This window comes from Dromaius novaehollandiae, chromosome 1 (assembly GCF_036370855.1).
Source record: "Dromaius novaehollandiae isolate bDroNov1 chromosome 1, bDroNov1.hap1, whole genome shotgun sequence".
Taxonomy (NCBI): Eukaryota; Metazoa; Chordata; class Aves; order Casuariiformes; family Dromaiidae; genus Dromaius; species Dromaius novaehollandiae.
This window is the reverse complement of record NC_088098.1, coordinates 12,318,480-12,338,409: the sequence shown is the minus strand read 5'-3', so window position 1 is coordinate 12,338,409 and position 19,930 is coordinate 12,318,480. Positions and strand designations below refer to the sequence as shown.

Sequence of the window (19,930 nt, the reverse complement as noted above, 5' to 3'; positions counted from 1 at the left end):
TGTATTTGATTAGGATGTTAGCAATGCTTTTATTCTGAATTGGTGCTAATGAAAGCATAAGCGAATGTTTCCTGAGAATTTACATATACATATATCTAATTAATTTTTAGTCAAGAATGTAATGTTCATGGCAAACCTGTGAAAGTGTGAGTTAACAGTTCTCTGAACAAGGCTGATTGGCATTACAAAATTTTTGATGAAAATCGTTTTTTACATATATTCCCACCATAAATGTCAAAATACATGATAACAGCTTTCAGCCTTTAAGTTTTATTGTCCTCTGAGGTAGATGTTGACATTTTTCTTATTTTACAACAGTCTTTGATTGGCAAAGCCAACTTCTTAGTTTTACAAAGTTTGGGGAGAGGAGGAGTCTTAAGGTGCAAAATATAAAATAAAGCTCATTTCTAGTTTTAAATAGAACATGTCTCTGTCATAGACTTCTGATTTCCTCTTTTTCCTAGTAATGACAACATAAGCTTAATAGCACTAGGAAAGTTTTGAACTTTTGAAACTTTTGAAAATATTTGTTCTATATTGCATAAAATTGTGCAAAAATAATCCTTAAAAAAGGGGATTTCGATTTTCATCAGTGCGTTGTTTTTATTCACATTCGTACTTCCATTTAGGAGACACTTTTGGTTAAAATGTTTCCAGTTTTGAGGCTTAAAATTATATGGTCAAAGTGATAATGTCCGCTAATGCTGTGATTTTTCTGCAGGCTGCCTGTGACTTGCTGCGGAGAATAATACGCATCTTGTATCTCAGTAAGAGACTTCAAGGACAGCTGCAAGGAGGAAGCAGAGAGATAACAAAAGCTGCCCAGAGTCTCAATGAACTTGGTGAGTCCTTCTTAGTTACTTTTGGAGGTGTTTTTAGCTTGTGTTCCCATGGCTTACACTAGTGCTTCACTTGGAAAAATCAGATAAACTCCTAAAACTTTTTACTATGGTTCTCACTGTGTACTTTCTGATTTGAGTTGATAAATGATATGAATAGCACTACTTCCCTCAATTTTTTTTTCACTTGACTTTTCTAGATACAGTTATTGTATGGTAATAACTTACATTCCTTTGGGCAACCATTTTGGGGGGAGCAATTAATTTCTTACTGGCTTGTGTTTGTATAAAATACCTTAAGAGGCGACAGATTGCATATTTAGCTTTTGGAAGTCATTGCATTATAATAAGATATAATTTGAATTATAGTTTGCATCTTAAAAAATTATTTGGCCCTGTGACCTTTATGAAAGCTATTTGTGGTATGGCATACAAATATCTAAAGTAATTCAGATACTGGAAGCATTCTGCTGCACTAGTGACCAATGTACCCTGCATTTTACTGGGTTCTGGGAAAAAAGGGTAGAGTAGTTCACATGACACTGGGGTTATATTGCTAGACTGCTTTCAGTACCTGAGCTAGCTTGGTTATTTCCACGCTGTGCTGCAGGATGCACTGAAGAATATCACATTAGTCTTGAAGGTCTGTTGTTGCTGTTGTGTAAGGTATCTTGCCAGCTATTTCTCCTTTGGTTTAATGGTATTCAAATTTCAGCTTCTGAAAATAGGTTGTGGGAGGGTTGAACTATCAAACATTCGGAATCTTCGTAAGGTTTATTGTGCTTATTTGTCACTACTGCTCTTTTCATACTGTGCAATCAAAAAGTTATTAGACAATGATTTAGTCTTATAATTAACAGATGCTATGTTGCAAATGGGAAGTTTATGTATTTATTTAGTATAACAGTTTGACTGAAGCACTTGAGCATCAATTGCAGTATTCTAAGCCAGAACAGTTCTTTCCAGTGTCTTCCTTTCTTGGTCTCCCCTCCTGTGTTCATAATAAATAAAGTAAATACTGTCTCTTAATTACCTGAATTACACGTCTTGTGGGATTACCGTGAATGATAGGTTCTGTTCAAATAATTAGTATAGTTTAATGGCAAAATCTGAGATGTTTTTTCTGCCATATGCAGTTTTTTAGTTTTTTTTTTTAAATTATTACTCCCTTTTTTTCTTTAATAATTGGAAAAAAAATTTCTACTTTCTTTTGTTAGAGTGTCACAGTTTTTTGAGTTTATTCTTACAAATACTTGGTCTTTCTCTGAATCTTATTGAAGCCTGAGTAATTATTATTGTTGCATATAAAGGGAAGTGTGTGTCCTTAGGAAGCACTTTTGAGTTTCATCCTACGATCCACGGGGGGAGCCCTCTGGCCCTTGTGGCCCTTAATGTAATTCTGGGCGACCTGTGGCCAGGTGAAATCCCTTGTCTCCTGCTATTTCTCCCTCCCTCTCTTTTTCTGATATCTCTTCCTTTTTTCTCCCTTCTCTCTTCATCTACATCACTCCTCCATCCCTCATTAGCTCTTCACTGGTTATTCTCCATTGCCCACCACACTCTTAACCACCTCCCAGCTGGCCTCAGCGCTGCTGGCCATGGAGTCCAGGCTTAGGCACACCTGAGCGCCCCGTGGAGGGGAGGCTGGTGTAGTCGGGGGGATGAGGAGCGTGGGGAACTGGAGAGGTCCTGTGTGGTGACGCAGTGGTTTACTGGATATGGGGTAGTTCTGGCGTTTGGCGTAAGGCCAGGGCAGCATGTGCAGGGAAGTACTCTACTGTGCTCCTGGCCTTGGGCGGCATTGAGCGGTGTGGGTTCTCTGTAGGGTGGTGGTGGTGGTGGTATGGGGCAGTAGAGCAGGGAGGGTGCGGAGGCTTGGAGTGAGCTTGTGGGAATGCTGTGCTTCGGCCAGGTGGGAAGTGCGGCGTAGTGCTCTGTGGCACTGAGAGGGTGGGAAGCGCAGGGGACAGACACTGGGTGCTAGTTGCTTAGAGGTGGGATACAAAAGCTTTGGGAGGGCTTAAGAAGTGCTATGACATCTGATGGTAGTAAATGTGTCGTAGGGCTGGGTGATGTGAAAGCCCAGAATTGCATAGGGAGCTCTGCATCATGGCAGTTTGCCTTGAACTGCGGATCATGACAAAGATTAAAATTAATTCGTGTTATTAACCAGAAGTGTTTGACTATCCCTTTCAGCTCTCGTTCAGGGAAAAATTCTTCACATAACAAGTACAACAGAAAGGTAACAAGCAATGCAATATAATGCCTACTTTGCTGAAATCAGCAGCACCATGATTTTATCTTAAAACCTTGGCATTTGCTATGGTTTAATATAACTCTTACTACTTGCAGGTTTTTCTGGGCTGGGTCTAGGGATAACTGACCATTTATTTTTCTATACCAGTATGTGCTGTGTGGGTGTTGGGTGGGGGAAACCCTGTGTGTGCCATTTAGGTACATGTACACGGTATATATTTCCTCAGCAAATTTATGTTAGTTAAATGACATTTTATAGTCAGTTGTGGCTTGAATATTATTTTGCAGTGAGGGGAAAAGATATAAAAATATAACATCTTAGAAGTAGATTGAAATAGGGATTAAGCCTCCTTTGTCAGAGAAACTACGAGCAACAGTAGCTTTCACTGAGAAGGGTATTTTTAACAGTTACTTTGAGTTGCTGCTAGTCTGTAGAGCTCCAACCCAGTTGATACCATTAGGTGCTGTAGGTTTACTCTGAAAGCATTTAGTAATATTTTCACTGAGATCTGCACTAAAAGCTAAAGCAGATACAAAACTCCTCTGTGTTAAACTTTCACATTTGTTGAAATTAACTTCCTAGCTTGGCACAGTAAGAAGAAAAAGTGAATTCTCTTATGTAATTTTTTAGAGATGAAATGCTATTTATATTTTAATGAGTGTATTTAAATATTTTCTAACTTTTCCATTGTATTTCTTTCTTCTTCCCTCCCTTCCCCCCCCCCCCCCCACTTTGTGTCCTCGAGCAAAGTAGGAACAGAGCTGCAGTAGTCCACTGCATAGGCTATTGGCTGCTTCTCTTGTGATAATTCTTCATTCTTATTACACAAATCTGATTCAGCATATGGGCAGGTAAAGAAAGCAGCCTGTTCAGATGTCAGCACAGTGCCCAGCACAGTGGATTACATGCCCTGACTAGACTTCTTGGTGACGCTTGAATAAAAATGTTTCGTAAGGTGAAATAGAATCATTTCTAAACAAGTTTAAACAGTATCATGTGACAAGAAGAAGGAATATTTCATACAGTTCCCATGCACGGAAGGAATTTTATAGGCATTAAGAAATTTGCTGTCTTTATGTGAGTACGTAGAAATTACTGTCTCTGAAAATGGTCTGTAACTGAGCAGATGAAGATTTAAAAAATTCTTAGCTGTGCAACTAATGTCTAGTTGGACTGTTAATTCCATCTATCAATTATGGAGCTGGCTTCTAGACAAGAATAAATTTATATCGTATGTTTGTTATACATATATCGTTATATATATCTAATATGATAACCGATGTTATCATTATTCATATAAATGCCTAGTTGTCTTTTAATTATAATAAACTAGTCTCTATGTATGGTTCTGTTATAATTTACTTCACAGCAAGTGAATTTATTTGCTTCAATGACCTTGTGTGTGTATAAAACTTTGAAATAGGTTCTCACAGCAGCCATAATTTTGCTCTTTTGTACACCCAGATTTAATCTGTGACTAAGCTGTGCAGCCATAAAATGAAGAGGAAATGATCTGTTAAAATTTTTTGGGTGTCCTGGAGCAGCTTCTTTACTAAGACAGTACTGACTTTCATGGAACTTATGAGAGGAGAGCATGGGGGAGATGTGACCGTGACCTTACTTTAAATGTAGATCATGGTAGGGTAAGAGGCGAAATATCATCAGATAGGGAAGTCTAACTAAAATGGAAAAAGCACTAAATAGGTATCGTGATCCTTACAGTGATGTAGTAAAGCTTGCACATGGCAGTTATTTAGGCTTAACACAACAGAGGACTTAAGGGAGCTTCCAAGCAATAAAGCTCAGTTTGGTAAGTGCAAAGACAAGCATGTTGGATAGAAAAAAATGAAATTAGTTAGGATATGTATGGTACTAGGTGAAATATAGTTTGAAAGAAGTTATTTGGCTATGTCTGAAAGGCCCTATTGTAGCTGGCATAATGTAGGTAGCAGTAATGCCATCTTCTAAAGTGCCAAGAACTAGTGACATCCACAGAAAGGTGACAGTGATCTTGCACCTGAAAAACTCTTCTGTAAGGACTGGAAGAAGAAGAAGAAGAAGAAGAAAAAAGGAGCTTTCACCTTTCTAAGGAATTTATCATTTAAACAAGAAAATGTCTGGAATCAGCTATGTCTGTTAGAATCAAAATAAGAAGCGATGTGGGGGATCAAATGACCTCTTGTCTGCCTGCCTTAATGGGTGTTGCATTGGTGGGACCTTGTGTCTCATCCAGTATTGCAGTTTCTCTGTTTCAATGTGCTTTTTCTAGTATTCCTACCACATGCGGCTCCCTGGAGTTTCTGCTGAAAGGGAATGCCATTGTAAAGATCATGAAGCTATCTGTAGTCTTACAGCTCTTGTCACTCAGTTTGTGTCATACAGTAATACAAAATAATGCTTTACACAGGGAAAGAATTAAGTTTCTGTGTAGAAATTCACGCTTTCTTTTTATAGTTTGTTCTTATAGAACATCATTATGTGGTGTAGTAATGTTACATGGCCTGTCTTTTCCCTATCTTTGAAAAAGCTTATGGCGTTAAACTGAGTAAAAACTCTCCAAATATTTTAAACTTAAGAAATCTAGTTTCTTCTTCGTTTTCTCTTCAGCTGTTAAGACATGGACCTGTTCTTCAGAAGGTATACATATGCATACATATATGTGTGTGTATATAAATATTTAAAATATTTTTATGGCTTTCTGTAGGACTTTCCCTCTTGCTGCTATAGAGCAGCTCTTTAAATTCTGTTGCTGTTAAGATATCCAGTAGGCTATCGGTATTTTTTTTTTCTTTTAAATATTAACTTCATTCTAATGTACCTCAACTGCTTTTGAGAGTAATCTCATTGTTCTTAGTGGTTATCTTTGAGAACTCCTGGGGGAGAGAGATGAGATTCCGGAAGATTGGAGAGTTTACTGAAAATAGATCTTACTGGTTCCTATTTTTATTTAGACATCTCAAACTAACTTAACTTTCTTAAGCAAACAGACTGTGGAACCAATAAACTATTTGTAGGAGTCTAGAATATAAAAATGCCTTTAAATAGTAGGCCACATAATTTTTTAAAGAATGAGTCCTGTTTAATCAACCCCATTTTCTTCTTTGGTAGCATAACAGGTCTTCTGACGAGAGAGAACCATGACTGTCCTGTATTTTGACTTAATTAAGGCTCTTGATGCTGTGTCACACTAGCAAGATAGAACAATATAATCCGAATGAAAATATTGTACAATGGATGTAACAGTTTTGAGAAAACTTTGTCCCCAAAATAGTCATCAATTGTTCATTGTTACGCAGCAGTATATTAATTGACCCTTAGTTTCAATATCTTTTGCAACTGGGTATTTTTTTCATCAATGATTTGAATGATTTAATATGGTATATCCTTATCAAATTTGTAAGTAATAATCAAGCAGGAAGGAATGGAAAGTATATTGGGAAACAGAATAAAGAATATTCTAAGCAAATTGCAGATGTGTCTTGGTTGACCTGTTTTTATTTATTTTCTAAACAAGTGCAAAGTCTTAGTGATAAATAGCAGTAATTAACAGCAGAAATATGAGAATGAGTATTTAGGTAGTAGTTCTGTAGAGAGACTGGGGCTCAGATGGAGCTCAAGTTGAGGGAGCCACTCGTTCACTTGTTTTGAAGCAGCATGATATGATTGGCAATGAAATTCGTACCGATCTTTACAAGGAAGGATGTTGTTTGCAAGGCACTTGAAGTAAATCTTCTTTTGTTCATGCTTTAGCTGGAGTATCAAGTCCCTTTTGAGGCAGCTGTTTTGAGGAGGATGTAGGTTAATTGGAGAAAATCCGAAGTACAACAACAATGATGACTGAAGATCTTCAGGACGAGTAGTAGGAGGAGAGACTGAAAGTGTGAGGCTCTTCACCTTGGAGAAGAGGGGACTGAGAGGCACAGTAAAATTTTTCACATAAGCTGTGTTTCAAATGGGAAGGGAGTAAATAGCTCTCCATACCCATTTTGATCACAACGGAAAGTAATAGTCCTAATCTGAAGTAAAGGAAACTTTATGTGAAATGTGAAGAAAGTGTCTGCCAGGAATGATAATTTCAGGGGAGCTGTGAAATCTGGTTTGGATTTTTACAGTCTTTTAAAAGCAGTTTAGACAAACATATCTCAGGAAGAGTTTAGATACAGGTGCTCTTGCCTTGAGGCAGGAGGATTGAGTAAGTTGACCTGCCACTAATCCTTCACTTCTCCCAGAGATGTTACAGGGAAGTGTGTGTGTGTGTGTATATATATATCTATGCATGTGTGTGTATTTATATATGTAAAATATACATTTTTTTTTTTAGCTGGATTGCTTAATGTTCAGTCTGCTTCCAGTAAGTTGGTTTGCTGGGCACTGTGCCCAGTTACCTCCTGGAATCTTAGGACAGTGTGACTGGAGGATTCATGTCATTACATTAGTTCAGCCTCTTCTTATCACTCCTTCAGATGAAATAGTAGATAAACCTCCTCAAAGACCTTCAGCTCACCCGTCTGACCCAAGTACTTTTGTTGTGAGTACTCATTATATGACTGACATTCAAGTTAACTTCAGGCAGCTCGTCATATTACCGGAGTGCTGCAAAAATTGACCTTCCAAAACTCTCTAGGAGAATGCATGAGCATGAGAAGGAAGGAGGTACTGGCTGTGTGAATGTAAATACCATACTTTTTTTTTTTTTTCTTTGCTGAGAAAGAAGGCAAGCTATCCATTTCTCACAGCCAGCTGTTTTCAAGAAAAATGTTAACTTACTTTTGTCAGTTTTTAATATTTGGGAATGATGATGAGTAGTGTTTTGTGTTTATCAAAATACTAAGCACTACTGGTCAGTATTCAGGAAAGAAATAACCGTTCTAACTTGTTCAAAACATACATATAACTCATTTTATTAGTAAGCCTTTACATGTGGCTATTTTATGCCAGTTATCCATAGCTATTGAAAATTATAATTAACTGTACCTATTGTTTCCACAGTGTGCACTTGTTATGTTATACTTGTCATGCATCTGTACAAAAGTGTTACTAACTTGCAGTGATACTCTGCCAGAAATAAACTGTCTCAAAATCCGCCATAGATAGTGCAGTAACTGTCATTCACTGCCTTCCTTTTCTTTCCATTCTCTTTTCTATTGCAAGCAAAAATTTAGATTGTACAATTGCAAAGCCAGCTCTTGTGCTGAGCTAAGTTACAGTTAAGCTGAGGAAGGACTCTGTTACTATCACGTCACTGAGCTCTTTGACTGCTAGTACATAGAGCAGACAAATGTGCTGTTATTAACATTGTTGTGCATAATTTCTCAAATAGGAATCAGCACAGATCAATCTGGAGAGAAAAATTGCTTTCATGGCACTTTTGCTTAGGGATTTAGATGTATTACAATTTACTGCATTGTGCAAGACCTTGTGTCCTCTAAAATAGTATAACATATGTCTGTGTAGCACAATGCTGTGTTCTGTGGGGATAATGGAACTAATTTGATTAATAGAAATTATATAGCCAGTCTACTGTGATGCTTTGCCTGCGGTATTAGTCCCGCTGAGCATGACTGAACTATATTACCGGCTCAGAGCCATCTGCAGTATTTCTGAATGCCACTGGTTTAGGTGGTATGTCTGCATCCCTAGTAAGTGCAAGTATCTTGCTAAAAGGTTTTTTTCCGTCCCTGGTGGCGTTAGCAGTATCACTGCCAGACCTTTATTCGAATGCTGAAATTATTTGTGTTCAAGTACACTGTCTTCCTGTAGTTTAGTGTAATCTCCATGTTCTTCAGTTCATGTTGTCCATTTTAGTTGGGTAATTTTGCCTGAGGCTGTGTTACCATAAGATTGAGGTTTTTATTAAAAAAAAAAAAAAAAAAAAAAAAAAAAGTCTGTACAAAGTTTTCATTGTAGTGTCCTATGGCAAAAAAGCTATTTAGTGGGAAGGTCAAGTAGACATACAAATAACTTCTTAAGAAAAAGCCTTAATACTTGCACCTTTAAAACAAATAGTCCTGAACTGTTTGGAAGCTGAAAATTCAATTTTATATAAAATGTTTGTCTTTTCCAAAATCGCACTTAGCAAGAGTTTAAAAAATGATGAGAAATTGTTCCACAAACACAAGAAGCCAGTGTCACACATGAAATGCACATACAGAATACAGTCTGAACTGCTTTTTTCAGCATCTCTAGTAAAAACTGAAAATGGTGGCCTCTTGTTTCATTTACATTGTGATTAATTGTATATGATTAATGGCGCATTTAATCACAGAAAAATTGTATACATGTGTCAGGTACTATGCTTCTCATACATGTTGGCCACGCTATCAAGATCAGATACATTGCAAAATAATTCATTATTTTTAATGTGATAATGTTGATAAACTATGAAATTTACATTCATACAACAGAAGTAATTGAAGTTATTTTAAATATTGAAAAGGAAAGGAAAACTTATTTTTAATGCTTTAATTCATTATGTTTAGAAAGATTCTGGTTTTATTAGTTAATCCATCTTTTCAAGGAAGGGAGTGTCATGAATAGCTATAGATGATTTGTGCTAACAAAAAAACCACTTGGTTATGGAAAATACCTTGTTATTTTTTTAATACGGTTGCAGGCTCCATGTTTGCCCAAAGTTACCATTTGATTTATTGTAAATTAAAGTAAAATGAAGAGCTACTCAAGCTTCTGCTGAGTCACAGTGTTTCATAAATTATGCTGCACGACCAAATATTTTTGTGTAATGAATGTGGAAGCCTGTCCTTGTGCTCTTCTCTAGTTGCTATACCACCCACTCATTTTTTTTCCTCCATTTCAATTATGAATACAACAGTCTTGCTGAATGCCATCTTCTTTTATTTTAATGCCATCTTTACCTTTCATGTAAGGAGCCTCTATGAATTTTTGTTTCTTTCCTATTTGTGGCATTTGAACTAAAGAAAGAAAAATTTTGATAGTATGTAACAAATCCAGTATGCATGTAACAAAATGACTGTATTACAAAACGTAATATAATTTTTCATTAGTAAAAGGCTAATAGAGCAAGACCCCCTCATCCCCTTTGAACAAGGCAGACAAAAATCTACAGATTTTTAACGATCTAATTGTTTTGCTATGCTTAGGACTTCTAGCTTGGAAACTTTGTTAGGCAAATTATTCTATATAAGCGGTTGCTGTGTTTTACTTAACCTCTGGCATGCATTCTTTTTCTAAACATTATCAATAGAAGCCACTAAATAATTTTAGGCAAAAGAAAGACTAAGAGTGATTTGATACAAGGGAAATAAAAATTAATCTTATCAGAATTCTGTTTTTCAACATAAGCCTTAAATGAGAGAGCATGAATTTACATTTCCTCAGGTTTTTAAAAGTTTACTGATTTAGGTCAATATGGCTGTGATAGTTTCATTGCTATCTCACTTTTTTCCAAATCCATAACTATTCTGATTTCTTGAAATTTAATTTTCTTCATGCATACAGTTCTGAAAATGAGTCCAGGTATAATTGTAAGAGTGGGTTTTCTTGATGTTTAACTTCCTTTAAACAACCATAAATATGTTTTTAAATTTGCCATATTGAGTGAATTATGAAACTATTTTTCCATATTAGCGTTAAGCTGATTTCTGTTTTTGATGAGATTAGTGTTTTAGCTATAGCTACTTGAAGAATTTGATTTTGCTGTATTATTAGGCATTCAGCAATTTTAGTCTCAAGTATGTAGACCTTGTCAGCGGGGCGTATATCAGATATTTTAAAATGGATTTGGTACTTGGCTTTTCTATCTTGAAGTGTTACCTGTTCCCAGGAGGCATGTTATTGATATCTCATTAGCAAGATTGTGTCAGAAGTTAATTACAGTGTGTTCAAATTGCCTTTGCTGTAGCACATGCAGTATTTCTAGCAGTTTGTATCCTGGTTGCAAGCCCTTCAAAGACCTTATATTCCAAGGTTTGTTTTCTCTTGCTCTCACGTAGACATCCATGCCTGTTCCTTAGGCTTCTGGGAAACTCTGCTCTTGCAACAACCTCCTTGTTGTCTGCTACTCTGAATCTGGTTGCTGTTACTTTATTACTATTATCAGTTATGATTCTTATTGTCATGGCATCTAATATATCAAAGTCTTGGTTGTAGAGCAGTACTGCACTGAGCTGGGTTTCAGCACAATACAAAGTAAAACGTGGGGCCTGACTGCTCGTTTATTTGCTTCTGAATGTTCAGAGGACTCCAGTGCGGACGAAATGATGGTGGACAAGAACCGAGGAAAGAGAGGGATGTAATGGAGCACAGAAGAGTGTATTCTGTTTGGAGAGGAATCATTGTCAGCAGTGCTGAGTAGCTGCACCAGTAATACAGCTGTATGTTAAGATGCATTTAAACTCTTTTGGGTACTCTCCTGCATTTGAGGCACTAAGTGTTTGTATTAGCAGCACATTCAGTTTTGTGTGGCTAAGCTCACACTTAAAACCACTGAAACAATAGTATTTTCAGTGTGCTTCAGTAATGTGTCGGATGGTTTAGCGCCTTGAAAGCAAAAGGGGAAATCTGGGGTTTGTAGACTCACCTGCGTAAGATAAATTGAAACAGCGGGTTTGGGAATCTGAATCCAGAATCTGGAATCCAGAATCTGGAAACTAGACTTATATTCTGTTTCCCCTCATTAAAAAATTCCACTATTGCTTTCTTCTTTTCTCAAAGTATCCTTACTGAAGAGACAAGAATTATGCCAAGCCCATTTCTGTTTTGCTGGTAAGGAAGGAATACTTATTCCCAACTGGAAGGATGGTATCCTGGGTGGTATGGGAGTTTGGGTCTGGTTTTTGCTTTATCCCTTGATCACGTAAAGTGTTTGAGCTGCAAGTATTTTTGTGTTTGTCAGCTACATCTATATTTGGATTGTAGATATCAAAGGATTTGGAAGAACCAGTAACATAGATAATCTTCTAGTTGTGAAAGCCTGTGTTTAACCAAATACAGATAAATACAACTTAAGAGAATTGGACTGTGGAATCTATTATAGGTCTTCTGGCTTCTTTGAGTTTTGAGACAAAGTATTTTGATACTGGGTAATCATACTCTTTTGTAGATCTACATAATTACAACTAGAAGTGAAAGATACGGGTTTCTGCTTTCAGCTCACATATAAAACTTACCAAGAACTGAAGAAATTCCACAAGCTCCGTCTATCTTTGAATCTTGTAATTTGTTGTACACTGACTTTAGAAGTCTGTAATGGCTAAAAAAAAAAATTGTGTGCAAGACAAAGATGAGAAAAGAGGCTAGAAGAATAACTTTTGGTTGAGGGAAGAGAAAAGGGTTAGCTGTGAATCTTTGAAAGGTACCTTTTTGTATCTAAATTCATCGATATAAGAAGTAAGGCAAGACAGATTTCATAATTTATGATAATAAGTGAATGCAGGGATATTGCAAAGCAGAGAAGTATCATCTCCAAATCTAAAAATCATGTGGGATTGTATTCTCAGTATATTTCAACAGGTATGAAAGTTAAAGCAAACAGTTATGACCTGGGACTCGGAATGCCTATTACAGACAAACAAGTCAGTAACTCACAAGAAGTCTGGAAAAATCCAGTTCTGCAGCCTTTGACACCATTTACTTCTAGAAAGATACATGTGAAAGAGCACAAAACCAAGTCTTTGCTTCTGTTCTGTATGGCAGTTCTACAAGGAAATGGCAGTCTTAAGTATGTATCAGGCAGGTCTTCATATGATCTTCACTGTCTGAAGATCTAATAGGAATTGAAATTAGTGCCTTTCTCTGTTCTCCTCTTCTTTTCCTGAACATTTTGGAGCCAACGTAACAAAGTCTGTACTTCAGATACTTGGAAATTCTGTAGTGTGCTGAGTTCTTCTGGAGTCAGTGTAATGGCACGGTAATTTCTAAGGTGATTGGGCTCAGTAGTTGGAGTTCAAGTAGATAATCACTTCCTCTGGGGAGGAAGCGGAGACACTTCACATATGTCATTCTCTTAGGTGAGCTTGGCTGAAGGTTGCAGGAAATCGTGTGCTTCCTTTTGTTTAGCTGTGGCAAATGGTGAAATCTGTTGTTTATAGTCAAGGAAAAAACAGCAAAAAGCAGGTCAGAATATTTGTGTCTCTGCTGGGAGATTGGAGAATTTATTGGTGCATAAGCTTGTGGTTGTACTGAAGAAGAACACAGGTGATTTAGAAATAACACTTCAAGATTGTGCAGGTGTCGGAAAAAACAAAATCTATTTTCTCATTTTGGACACCCAGATTCAGAAATTGTCATTTAGAGTGCAAGAGAATAGAAATGGATGAAATGGACTGGTAACGTGTGACCACGGGGAAGAGAAGTGAGCATTTCCTTGTCCAGAAGGATCAAATAATGGTGATAGCAAATCATGTTTGGAAAACTTCATTGGGAGTAATGGAATAGGAACCTACAGAAGAAATATCTCCATGCATATCGATCAGCTAGCTAGCTAACAAAATCCAAAAGACACTACTTTTATAACCCTCTGAACCCACAGAAATGGAAGCGTTATTGTCTGAGCCTGTTTCTGAGATGTATGGAAGAAGAAATGATGGTGGTACAGAGGACCCCAACTCAGGAAACTGGACTAGGCATATTCTATGGCCAGTAGTAAAACATCACCAATTTCTGTCTAACATAGAAGTTGTTATAATCAACAGGAAGGAAATTATTTTGGATTCTCTTATGATAAATAAACTTATCATTGTATATAGAAGCTGGTTGTTGCCAAAAGATTAGCAGTTGTGACCTCATGCATAAGCCAAACAGAACAGACCCAGTGTTTAATGTTTCATTTTTGAAAAGGGTTAATTTTCTAATGAGAGGATCTTCTTCTGTTCTGTGGTTTGGACAAATACGTTTAGACAAACTTGAAAGCTGAAAGCTTGTTAAGAAGAGTTGATTAGATTGTGGAATATTGGCTTTTTGGCAATTACAGAAGAGGGTAATCCTGATTTAAGGCCCTTTCTAATATAGTGACAAAACAAAGACAGCAATTATAATTAGAAAACAAAGCACGACTAGTATGCATTACAAATGCAGAAAATAGATACGATAAGTTTAAAGTACTCGGGGAAAAATCCATGGCTGGTAGGAACTGCAAAGATGCCTATCATGGAATAATCTTGAGTAACATACAGGTTTCAAGATTGTTCACATCAGAATAGGAGGATTTTTTAGTAAGTACTCTTGTTTTATATTTGGACAGAAGTAGGATAATTTGTTCTTTGATAATATGAGGATACTGTGTAATCCATCCACAACTAGAGAGCATGTTATACAAATGTACTAACTTCGTGGAGCCGTTAATTTGTAACTTCTTGTTGGATTTTTTAGGACACTAGGGAAAGTCCAAAATACTTGTATTGTTCCAACATTCAGAAAGAGAAACAGGATATTCCTTTTGAAATCAGTCAGACTCAAAGCCGTTACAGGAAAAAAAAATGGTAGATAAACTGAATTCTTTTGAAAGAAGTAGTATAAAACTGAATGAGTGATAGTCAAATACACTTTTATGGAAAATAGGTCTTGTCAAACAAATCTGGTTTCTTTGATTGCTTAGTTGAGTAAAGAAATTGTATAGATGCATTATGGTTTTTTAGTGTATCATTTGTTCAATTTAGATGATTTAAGTCTCTCTTCTGGTATCATTCCCTGAAGTAAGTCTTTAAATAATCCATCTTCTCCTCACCTTGCTGTTGCCCTATATTCTTGGCAGATGCTTTCTGTTATTAGGAGAGTTGGGAGAGAGGAACAGAGGTAAGGTAGCAATGGTTTTCTGTGGATGCAAACCTCAGATTAAGGCAGACTACTGGAGGAGAAGCAGCTGTGGACAGGATACTTCATGTTAATCATGTATGCATACAATGTTCTTTTTAATGAATGATCCCCATTTTCACAAATATGAGAGTATGGTATTAGACTTCTGTAAAACATGGGAATCAGGTTGCATCTATGCTGGGAATGCTTTACCAATATTGATTTTTGTTCTAGCATTCATGCAGCTGCATAGGCAAATGTGTACTTTGGCATTGGTAGGGTGAAATGTGCTATACAGGTAAAAGCATAGTTTTGTGCGTACCTGTGAATAAATGCAATTATATATGTCACAGTAGGAGATTAAATAGACTTTTTCTTGAGAAGATTAAGGTGGTAGAGCTGCATTTGTGGGGAGAAAATAAAGGGTCACAGAAGGGTTCTTTGACTAGCGGAGAAAGAAATGACAAGTGCTAAGGACCGGGAAGTGAAATCTGGCAAACTCAAAGGTATAAAATAACTGAAAAATGGGAGTATGTACACAATTTTGTTGCAAGTCCTCAAGTAAAAGTAAACACTGGTTGTTCTAATCTTGTACATAATAACCAACTTTTTCCTGTTCATGTCTAATTAAAGTGTGAGCCAGTTCAGGTAAAAAAAAAAAAAATCTAAACAAATAGCTATGAAAAGGAGATTGAAACCAATCTTTGCTTAGGTCCTGGATGGGAGCCAGTATTTCTGTAACTCGTTTCTGTCTTGCTTTAAAGATCAGTGAAGATTTTGCTGTATGTAATACAAATTAATGAGTACTGTAGAATAAGATTTAATTCTTTCATGTAGGAAACAACTTTTAAAAATAGTCTGTTTTCGTAGGAGTAGTTTTTCTTGTGCTTCATCTCATGCATTTAGTTTTCGAGTATTAGTTGAATCAAGTATTTTATGGACTATAAGGCTTGGAAAGAAAAGTAGGCTTGGTCTTGTTTATCATTCAGTTCAAAATGTTGCATTGCCCACAGGCAGCAAATCTGGTTACTTCCTTTAACATCTCAGAAGTAGACCCTCTTCAGCTGAAGAGCAGCATGGTCTCTTGATTTTCTTCTTGTCCTTTCAGGGAAAGCCTTGCAGACCTAACCTTATTGGAAAAAAGGAATATCCAACTATTTTGAGAACATACTGTTTCTAAGGCAGATTGTCTGCAGTTCCAAAGAAGTCCCGTCTCCCCCCCGTTTTTAGCTGACCTAACTTGCAGACTAAAGATGTGGTAGATACTTGAGACTTTTAAACTAATCACAATTGTGACATGTTATAGTCTCAGTGACTGGATGAAAAGTTTCCCAGTTTTATTCCATCTCATTTAAACTGCTTCTGGAATTCTACATTGGAAGTTGTACAGTTGTGGCCAGGTTTGTCAGAAGCCTCTGAACGCATTAATTGTTTTAAAGATGCCTTTAACTTGTATTCTTGTGCACTTTTTTTGTGCTTTATCCACCTTTTATAAGATTGCAGAGGAACCATATAACTCCATTTTATATATACAGGTGTATAACTCCGTAAAGTAAAATGACTCAACTGAAATGTTTTTTCCAGTTAAAACACAGAAAAGTCATACACTCAATTTGGAAATTTCTTACAATTTGTTTGCGTGGTAACTGCTCACAAGATGCATACATAATTCAAATGGCATTGTTGTTGTTTTTAGTACTTACAAGTATGCTCCTAGAGTGTGTGTTGTATCTGGAAAAAATGGTCTCTTGTGAAATATGTTATTTAATGCTACTGCAATCAATAAGTAGGTATGCTAAATCTTCTTCTTTTAGCTACATTGTATTTCATATATGTTCAGGTGTGTGATATTTTGATGGAAAACTAGTTTCTTGTGTTTTATGAGAGTTCTTTGGGGTTAGGTATTTAGCCTGTGGAAGCCTTTTTCTGTTGAACCGCGTAACTTTGCTAAAACCTTCCTTCCCCCTACAAACTCTTTTCACCTTTTTCCCTTGTTAGCTGTTGTTCATGAACAGGTTTCCCTTACTAGCTGTCAGAGCTGTTAACAGGAAAGATGTATGCCGCTCCTTATTGCCAAGGATGGGAGTTCACGCAGCAGTGCCTGCCTTCACCTCTTGTTTTGGGGTGGCACCTACGTTGCGGCTAGCATTCCTCTCCCCCTGACTCTTTCCCTGTGGATGTCTTGGTGCAGTGTTTTGTATGCACACGTGCTCAGCGGGCTGAGTTATTGCTGGTCTCGGTGATAATTTCCTGACGTGGGAAACTGTCCTTTTTTCCCTACTTCCCTCCTCATTCTTCCCCTGGTTATTTGTGACAAGAATTTATGAAAAATATCTTGAAATGAGGTTTGGGGAGGGAAAAAAAAGAAAAGATGCAATGTAGCAATACGTCGTCATCAGTTACTGTGCTTTTTTTCCTTACCAGCTGAGTTCAGTTTGAAGTAAAATCTCGCAGCAGATTGTGAGAGCGCATAGCAAAGCTGGGCTAATAGTGCTGCGTTATTAATGGTCTCACATAGCCAGAGAGAGACAGATTTTACTGCAGTAATGTTGTTTCAGCAGTGACATTGATCTGTTTATCAGTGAGGGTATCAAATTAAACTGTTACAAGAGAGGGGAGGAAGTTAGAGATCTTCTCAAGATAACAGAAAGCGAACGGGTGTTTCCAAAACGCCGCGCGAAAGCGAAACGAGGGCGTGCTGTTTGCCAATGGCGCGTGTCGCCTGCCCGCCTGCCTGCCGCGCTCCGAGTGAGCCTGTGGAAACGCCTACATTCAGAGGATTCAAAATATAAATTATGATTTAATAATTTCATGTTACGGACCTACCCCGGAACCCTCACTGTGAATCTTTCAAATTTTTCTTTTCACTGAATTTCTTTTCACTTTGTGGCAGTTTCTTTATAAAATGGGAAAACAGATGATGCAAACTGCATTAAGTAAATACATAGGAAAATATTCCTTCCATTCTGGCTTGCTTTTTATTTATTTAAGCTGTAATTTTAGCAAATAACATAAAAAAGTTGTCTAATGATCTCTTTCTCTGTCAATTTAATATCTGTAAAAGTAATTAAAATGAGATAAAGTAGTAGTTATTGAAAACATACTTTGGTATTAAAACACTTATGAAGCATAAAGACAAACTGAAGTTATCTGACCAATATCCATTGGAGGAGAAAAATTACCATGGCATTTTTATAAGATTTATCACTGGGAATAGACATCTAGTATTTTCTGTTTAAGTATGTTCTTGGAAGGTACGTACTCTGTACATATGCTGTGATTAAACAGATAATAGAATAATACATGCTCTTAGTTTACCTGTTATTTATTCCATGTACAGTTGTTAAATCGAATCCTTGAAGGGGTTGATATTCATGTGGTTCTCCCTCTTCGTTCTAGTAATTTTGGCAAAACCATATATCTCACTTCATGTTTCAAAGATTAGTTCTTGTTTTTTATAATAGTCTTAAAAATTTTTTTTCCCCCATGGTAGATGCATGTTGCCTTCTACCTTTCCATGTTCCTGGTGACCACAGGTGTCTTGACAGTGGTGCCCTCTGCCTTCTATCCATTTGCTGTTGACCTGGACCCCCAAGGGACTTCACATCTTTCTTTTTCAAAACTCATTGGGCACAAGTCATTTCTGGCTTTCCTATCAGGCAGTTTGTATATCTGTTTAAAAAAGCCCCAAACCCCATGTTTAATTCCAGTTTTTGACTTGCAGGATTGTTATATGAATAACAAAAAGGAGAAGGTAGTTGCAGAGCCAGGTTCTACTCTTCTCTTGGCGTAAGACAAATGAATTCAGTGGTATTATGACAGAATGTGTGAAGTGGGAGTGGGATTTGACTGTCTTAAAGCTGGAAGTTTTTAAGACAGAAGCTGACTGTCTGTAGCTATATGTTTTAGGTATTTTGATTGAGCAGTAGGGGAGGGAAGGGTAAGTTAATGTTTACTGTATCTTCTAATACTACATTGAAACTTTGATAAAGAAATTCTGCCTCGTTTTAAAAGAGCTTAACGGCAGCTGGATACTAAAATATTTTCTGGAGAGAACAAACATATCTAAAATATTCAACTATTACAGAATTCTGCTGCCTAGCATCCACACTGATGTTGAAAAAGAATTATTACATGCATCACAATATGATGCACATAATAGTTAACAGAGCAGAAAAGATCTTCTCTGTGTCCAGGTAAATCATGTATCCAATTGAATGTATTATTTCCTGAAAAATGGAGAAGATGAGATACTTTAGTATATGTCCAGTGGAGCATGGTGTCTGTTAATCTGTTTCAGATGCACCCTCTTTCTCTCATCAAAACCCCCACCATATACAAATGATATAGATGTTAATATTGAACTCCTCTTTTGATGTTTATGGGTATATAATAATTATGTATAATGTATGTGTGTGTATTTATGAAATGATAAAGGAGGAAAGGTGTATTGATCTAATATATATCCAGATATATAGGTTTTTAATCTAATATTTTTAGAAATTATTGAAGTGATTCCTATTCTGCTGGCATTAATGAAGAAAAGACTTCTGACCATATTAGCAGTGTCTGGTAATTCATAAAAATTGTTGAAATCTTGAAACTAGATATTTGTTTTATGTATACATTTCTGTTCTACTCATTTGTGATGTGCTAGTTTTTAAGTGTGGTTCCTGAAAATTCATGACCCCATACCCAGCATTTTTGTATTTTTAGTGTGGACTAATCACATTTTACAAAGTAAAATTGAATGGAGCTACATATGAAGTTAAGATAAATTATAGTCAGATATTACTTAATACATTATGGACAAAGAACATGTGAAAACTGATTATTGTTGCTTGAGTTTCCCAGAATTTTGCTGGAATTAATATTTTGATAGAGTCCTATGCAATTCTGCTCTGAGTGGCTGAGTGGTGTGAAGTGTAATTGAACTAATGACTCACTGTGGTGAGAGGGTGCTTTTTAAGAATGTAGTGGGCTTCTTATTGTACAATACTATGGCATATATTTGCCCTTTTTTCTCCAGTGAGGCTGCCTATTTTTTGCATTCTGTTCTAGTCTT

At 36.6% G+C, this 19,930-nt stretch overlaps 1 protein-coding gene across 4 annotated transcripts in view; it reads left to right on the top strand.

Annotated features, from left to right (window-relative positions):
* COG5 (component of oligomeric golgi complex 5) overlaps positions 1-19,930 on the top strand; it is a 189,768-nt gene that overhangs the window by 10,492 nt on the left and 159,346 nt on the right. For all 4 annotated transcript variants that reach the window (XM_064505671.1, XM_064505685.1, XM_064505677.1 and 1 more), the window contains exon 6: positions 722-842. In XM_064505671.1, coding sequence (XP_064361741.1) covers positions 722-842 — 121 coding nt within the window. The remainder of the gene's footprint in view (positions 1-721; positions 843-19,930) is intronic.